The sequence below is a fragment of the Phacochoerus africanus genome, chromosome 14, assembly GCF_016906955.1.
Source record: "Phacochoerus africanus isolate WHEZ1 chromosome 14, ROS_Pafr_v1, whole genome shotgun sequence".
Taxonomy (NCBI): domain Eukaryota; kingdom Metazoa; phylum Chordata; class Mammalia; order Artiodactyla; family Suidae; genus Phacochoerus; species Phacochoerus africanus.
In genome coordinates this window covers 48,814,928-48,822,392 of record NC_062557.1, presented here as the reverse complement: position 1 = coordinate 48,822,392, position 7,465 = coordinate 48,814,928, and the positions used below count along the sequence as shown (strand labels likewise).

Sequence of the window (7,465 nt, the reverse complement as noted above, 5' to 3'; positions counted from 1 at the left end):
TTCCTCATCTCCTTGGATATTTCCTTGCAGGAACTAAGGCAGCCAAAATCTGGGGCCAATGGAACAGTCGTAACTGAGTTCATCCTGCTGGGCTTGGTGGAGACACCAGGGCTGCGACCAGCTGTCTTTGTACTTTTCCTCTTTGCCTACCTGCTCACGGTCGGGGGCAACCTCAGCATCCTGGCAGCCATCCTGGTGGAGCCCAGACTCCACACCCCCATGTACTTCTTCCTGGGAAACCTGTCGGTGCTGGACATTGGGTGCATCACTGTCACTGTTCCCTCAATGTTGAGTCGTCTCTTGTCCCACAAGCACACAGTTCCCTACGCAGCCTGCCTCACACAGCTTTTCTTCTTCCATCTCCTGGTTGGGGTGGACTGCTTCCTGTTGACAGCCATGGCCTATGACCGATTCTTGGCCATCTGCCGACCCCTCACCTACAGCACCCACATGAGCCAGATGGTCCAGAGGATATTGGTGGCTGTGTCCTGGGCTTGTGCCTTCACCAATGCACTGACCCACACTGTTGCCTTATCTACCCTCAACTTCTGTGGCCCCAGTGAGGTCAATCACTTCTACTGTGACCTCCCACAGCTCTTCCAGCTCTCCTGCTCCAGCACCCAGCTCAATGAGCTGCTGCTCTTTGCTGTGGGTTTCATAATGGCAGGTACCCCCATGGCTCTCATTGTCACCTCCTACATCCATGTAGCAGCTGCTGTTCTACGAATTCGCTCAGCGGAGGGCAGGAAGAAGGCCTTCTCCACGTGTGGCTCCCACCTCACTGTGGTGGGCATCTTCTATGGGACTGGTATCTTTAACTACATGCGACTAGGCTCAGCCAAGCTTTCAGACAAGGATAAAGCTGTTGGAATTTTTAACACTGTCCTCAGCCCCATGCTGAACCCACTCATCTACAGCCTCCGGAACCCTGATGTCCAGGGCGCCCTCTGGCGGGTACTCAGGGGGAGGAGGTCAGTGGCTGGATGAGGTCATGTGTCACTTCCTCTCTTTCTAGACCCAAGGAGAAATCCTCTGAGGCCAGTAACTAGGACAAATGATCCAGAACTACTTCTGAGTCTCTAAGCATTTGGAATTTTTGGTAGATCATTCTTATTTCCCAGAGAAGCCCTGCCCAGTGATAGAAAATGGGTGTGTAGGCGCTGCCAGGTCAACCTTGACAAACTATGACTTCAGTCACTGTGTGCCCCTTTTCTGAGAAGTCAAACCTGGGAAGCTTTGAATGCTTACACATGCATATCTCACAGAGAATGACTCTGGTTGTTTCCAGCCAGGGTTCCCAAAAGTATCCCAGCAGCCTTCCTAGGGGGTCATGTGATTATCTCAAGTTCGGGTAGCTGGTCTGTTTATAAAACATAGACCTAAATATCAAGATTATTTTATCTTTCCCATAAGGCTTCTACAAGCACCACTGCCCCCCCCCGCCCCAAAACAGCCCATTCCTCTCATATCACACAAGATACCATAGGATATAGAGGGGACAGATGGGAAGCTGTATGGTCATGTATCCTCTAGTAACTCTGGGGAGCATGATCCCTCTCTGCAAAATTTTAGAACTCCATTAACATAAATGATCTTATAGTACAAAACTGAAACCTCCTCAGCTATCCTTATGTGTTTCAAATTCTTTGAAAAGATAAACATTTATAACCTTACTATTTAAACATTTATAAAATATATCCAGAATACCCAATATGAAATTCCTCTCTAAATTCTCACTCTCAGTACCCAAACTTTCTAGGTAAGAAAATCCACATCTGTAAATACAAATTACATGGTGATATATGCCTACCAGCCTTTAGTCATTATTTAGCTATATTTTCCTTCTAGATTCCCTTTAGATGTGCAGCCCTGGCATCTCTACTGTGCCCTTGATGTTTCCCAACTAATTTCCTTAAAACTTCCCTTTGATCTGCACCTGAAGGCTTGGCTTCTCCATGATAATTTATGAGGATCAAGGGATTGAAAGGATGGGGTGAGATGGAGAAGAAGAGAAAGGACATGAGGGAAGGGAGCAAAACAAGATTGCAGGTAGAAGGTTTGGGAAAATGAGGATGACAGATGCGGAACAAGGAGAGATGGGATAGAACTGCAAGCAAACGGGATTTAGAGTGATAAGCGTGGAAGATGAGAAAAAAAATGGAGAAATTGGATAAGATGCCTTGAGACTGTTGAAAGATCAGAGGAAGGAAATGATGTAATAAAGTCAGTGGGTTAAGCATGAGCGATTCGGGCTTCCTTTTCTATATCATCCAGCAATAACCAGTCCTGGCAGCTCTAACACCATCATTGTAGTCCATCCTCTCTGCCAAGAATGATGTACTATTTTAAGTTTTACTAAAAGTGCTCAAATGTGCACAGGGGAACTCCTTTTATCTTCCTCTAAGCAGAAGATGTTCCTAGGATGTCAGAAAGAAGGTTTATCAGGTGGGAAAAGAGGAGAGAAAGAATCTGGTTATTTTATATACCCTCATCTCTAAAATATCATCCAAGTTTATGACTAACCACCTAACTTACCAATTTATTTCATGTCTTTAGGATCATGCTGGCCAATACCATCAAAAACATGGGGGAAAATGGCTATTTCCTGGTCCTTTTTTAGTCACCAAACTTCGGTGTTACAAACTCAGGGTTACAAAGACTGAGCTTCCTCCAGGGTCAAGAAAACTGCTAAGGAAGACCTGACACATGGTTCTCAGCTCATGACCTCCTCTCACCCACAATGTTCTCGACCTTGAGTAGGTCCTTCAGTTTCTCTGGGCATGTACTTGACAGAGGCACAAAGTAATCATTGAGGTTTTCTTCACCCCTATTGTTCTCTGATCTACTACTCATCTGAATGAACAGAAAGACAGTCTCACTGTTTACCCTGAAGAGTTACAACAAATTCGACCCTCGCTTCTACCCACCAGCACTTTGAACACTGCTGCACAACAGAGCTTCTTGTTTACTCCCCAAACCCCTGTGCCTCTGGCCTTTCTTCCATCTGAACATTCATCTCAAACCTCAAGGGATGATTCTGTGTGGTGGCATCCCTGGGCAGGCTGGATCAGCTCACTCAGCTTCCTAAAGGCTGACCAAGGACAGGGTTCTCAGCATTCTGTCCACCCACCCAGATCATAGGATTTCTTTAACAGTTGGAGAGATCCCTTTCCCTTGGAATTTGTCTCTTCTTTTTCACTCCAAACTGGGAATCTCTTTGCTACTTAAAAATTGTATCATACATGTAATATATCATGTTGTAAAAGTTCAAAAAATACAGAATGTTGTTATCACTCTTTTACACCATTCCCACAATAATCCCATTTTTAAAAGGAACAACGGTTGACAGTTGTTTAGCTTTCCAAACAAATGCACACACACACAAACATATGCAAAAACACTATACTGTTCTATAATCTGTTTTTTCCCTTTCCACATTACCTAGTATGACTCTTATTTTTAGACACATTTGGATGTACCCACAGCACGTGTAAGTTCCCAGGCCAAGGACTGAACCCATGCCACAGCCTTGGTCCAAGCTGCTGCAGTGACAATGCCAGATCCCTAACCCACTGCACCACCAGAAAACTCCAACCTAGTATAACTCTTCACATGTCAACCTACAGATCTAAAGGCTTCAGTGCATTCCATTTTATGTATAAACTATAATCTCTTTAACCAAACCCCTGTTGATATAAATTATTTCCTATTTGCAATTGCTAATAATGGAAGTAGTGTCCTTATTTAGTATAAATCTTTCCATACATCTGAAACCAGTTCTACTGGTTAAATTCATAAAAGTGATGTGTGTGCACACTCATGCTAAGGAAATGCAGATTTAAAAATTAGCTTCATTTGGAATGGATGGGCAGTGGGGGCCTACTGTATAGCACAGGGAACTGTGTGTGGTCAGGTCACTTTGCTGTACCACAGAAATTGAAGAAACACTGTAAATCAACTATAATTTAAAAATTTTTCTAAGAGGAGGATCAAAAAAAGAAAAGATACTTCGCATCATGAAAATAAATTTAAAAAATACAATAAAAATTGCTAAATATTCTGCCTTTCAGTTTGCCAAAAAAATGTGCACCATTTTATACCTTGATTGGCAGTTTATGAGAATACTTCTTATCTCACTTGGCTTCACTGGGTGTTTTATCTTTGATAAGTAGGTCAATGCATTATTTTTTTTATTTGAATTTTTTGGTTTATGAGTGTGGTTGGATAGATTTTTACATATTTCGTTGTGATTTAGTCTTTCAAAATTGCCTGTTCATAGTTTTGGCCCTTTGGGTACAATTTTATCTTAATGATAGATGGAAACACTTCATGTTTTAGGATAGTATCTCTTTGCCATTTATGTTACAAATATATTCCCCAATTTCCCATTTGTCTTTAACTTTTTAGGGCGTCTCTCACTCAAGCTAAGTTTGATATTTTTATGAAGTTTGTTTTGTGTCACGCTTAGAAAAAAATGACTTTTCCATCTAAATGCTGTATAAATATTTGTCAGTGATGCTTTTTTGGTACTTTTACATTTCTTTTTCAAATATTTAATATATAAAATTTTTATTTTTGTGTATACTGTAACTTTTCCCCCATTGAAAAAAACTGCCTCAATATCATAAAGTGTAAGCTTGACCATACATATAGTGTATGCGAGATTATATTGTAATAGCAAGAAGGCAGAAGAGGAGGTTCCCTCACTCATATTCCCCCATTAGCAACATTAACTTGGATGAAAAAGTGCTTTTATGGAAGCTTTGTGGTCTAAGTGAGATCCAGTGTATTAGTTTTCCACTGCTGCTGTAACAAATTACAACTATAGCGACTTAAAACAACAGAAATGTATTCCCTTATGGTTCTAGAGGACACAAGCCCAAAATGGGTTCCTACAGGTTTAACTTCAAGGTGTCAGCTGGGAGAGTTCTTTTGGGAGACTCCAGAGGGAAATCTGTTCCTTGCTTCCTCCAGTTTCTAGTGGCTACTGGCTTTCCTTGGCTGTGGCCACATCTCTCCAATTTCTATTTCCATCATTACACTGCCTTTTTTCACTTCTGTGGTCAGATATCTCTCCACCTCTCTCTTACAGGAACTCTTGTGATTACACTCAGGGCCCACTTGGATAGTCCAGGATAATCTCCCCAGATTGAAGACCCCTAATAGTCATGTCTACAAAGTCCTTTTTACTATGTTTAAAGTTTATTTCAGGGATTAGGACCTGTGTATCTTTTGGGGCCTACCACAGCTAGGTATAGGAATTATTTTCAATGCATGAATGATTTCCTCTTGGACATGGATGGGATTTCCTTTCTCAGAATATGCTGAGGCCTAACCCTAATTCTTTTGGAAGCACTGAGGAAAACTGGGAGACGTTCCGGAGGAGGGCAGGAATCGTCGTGTAAAGCACCTGCTTCACATGAGATCTCTGGAGGATCTTCAGGCCAGAGAAGGTTGATCTCCTCTAGCAAGAAGAAAGGGATGATTTTTCCAGCCAGGTGGGTTCAGGACAGTCTGAGTATTCAAAATTCTCATGCTCACCCTCTCAAACATCCCCACCCAGGACTCAAGGTCTCCCTCCTTCCCTATCAGGGCACTGGGTTCAGCATAGGACAACCGACTAAGCCACACATTCAGCCTCCCTTGCAGCCCTGTCACCCTGTCAGTCAGCTCCCAGGCCAGGCTTTCAGTGCTGTCTGCCTTGTACCTGCAGAAGATTAATGTCACACTGAATGCTGCCATGGGAGTTTTCTGGCTTTCACTACCTACCCCTGGCCTGAGCCTTCTGTTCTGTTTAAGGATTCCAAGAACATTTAAAAAAGTCATCCTTTATTATTAGAACCCCACAATTCCCATAATTACCATTGGTTCTCCTAATGTTCATGTCCTAGAGCTGACACATAACCCAGAGTTTCCTCTTCCACTTGTATCTCATCTCAATCTATCAGAAGTGAGTCTTGGTGATTATGCGAGGAGTTATCAGCAACCTCATTTACTCCAAGCAGCCCAGGCCCAGCATTTCACGTGGAGGATATGCTTCCTAGGGTGGCTCCCAGTACAAGCTGTCTTAGTTGGGTTCCTGACAAAGCAAAGCCTGAGACAAGTTGTTTGGGTGATTTAAATGGGAAATCATCTCAGGGAGCAAAAGTAAGTTTATTTATTTGAGAGCTGGTCCCAAGGAGCAAGACTGGGGTTATAAAGAGAGTGAGGCGGAGGAGGAAGAACTGTCCCTGGCTGAGGGGCTCACTACCAAAGTCCCTGCTATGGGCAGTAGAGATTTGTTTGTATAAGAGCATATAGAACACCTCCTAGAATTGTCTGAAGGGGGGGGGGCATTTATCCAGTGGCTCCTATCTCTTATCATTGAGTTGCCCTCTTCACTCGGAGCCCCACAAGTGCTCAGACCTGGTAAGCTCTCACATAGTTCACTGCATCAGAGGAGCCCAAGGAAGAGGCTACATCCTATAGATTTGCAACAAGCAGAAGCCTCCAGGGAACAGACCAACCCAGCCACAACTGAAATCAGAAGAAATGCCTAGCAAGATGGGAGTCCAAACATCTACTGTGTCTGCTGCAATGTACTTTATAGAATTGTTGGAAGAACTGATGGCAGTCCCAGGCTTGTGAAGTTCTCAGCATTTTACCATGTCTATAACAAGCACTCATTGATGTTACCAATTGGTGTGTTGATATATTGGCATCTTGTGGAAGCTCTACCCGCAGCCTAATGAATCTTACTTTATTAATAATTTTTGCAAAGAGAGGACAAGATGGTGGAGGAGTAGGGGGACACGCTCACCCTCTCCCACAAACACAACAAAAAAAGCACATCTACAGAATAAATGACTCGCACAGAACAGCAACCAATCGCTGGCAGAGGAACCTAAACTCCAATAACGGCAAGAAGTTCGTGACATTACGGGGCAGAACGGGAGAAAAGAGGAGAGTGAGAGAAGGTGAATCCAAGTGGGACGGGTGCTCCCGAAAGGGACCTGCAGAGGAGAAAGGGATCCCGCACCCTGGAAAGTCACCTACACGGGGGAAAGATCAAATGAACCGGAGGAATCTCCAGATGCAGAGAAGAGTGTAGCAGTAAGTTGGAGTACGGAAAAGCCGATCAAGAACCGAACGGACCATCTGAATTACGGGCACAGTCACCAAAAATTGAGACGCCGGGGTGGGGACTGGGCACCGAGACCTCGCCTCCGAAGGTTAGTCCCTGAGAAAGGGCTGGGCGACGCCTGGGTGGGGGCTGGGCACTAAGACATCGGCTCCAGAGGTTAGTCCCCGGGAAAGGGACGGGGGACGCCTGGATGGGGGCTGGGCACCGAGATCTCGGCTCCAGAGGTTAGACCCTGAGAATGGGCTGGGGGGGCGGGGCGGAGCGGAAACTGCTTGGGAGGTCTAGAAACCATTTGACGGGGCAGAGACTGCCTGGGAGACTAGAAAGCAAAGCTGTTGCAGA

At 44.3% G+C, this 7,465-nt stretch overlaps 1 protein-coding gene across 1 annotated transcript; it reads left to right on the top strand.

Moving 5' to 3' along the window:
* Nucleotides 1–987, top strand: LOC125113893 (olfactory receptor 3A1; the record flags this gene model as incomplete). Its single annotated transcript, XM_047756824.1, has 1 exon — nt 1–987. A coding segment is annotated over one exon (987 nt), but the record flags the coding sequence as incomplete, so codon positions are not given.
* Nucleotides 988–7,465: the final 6,478 nt, after the last annotated feature.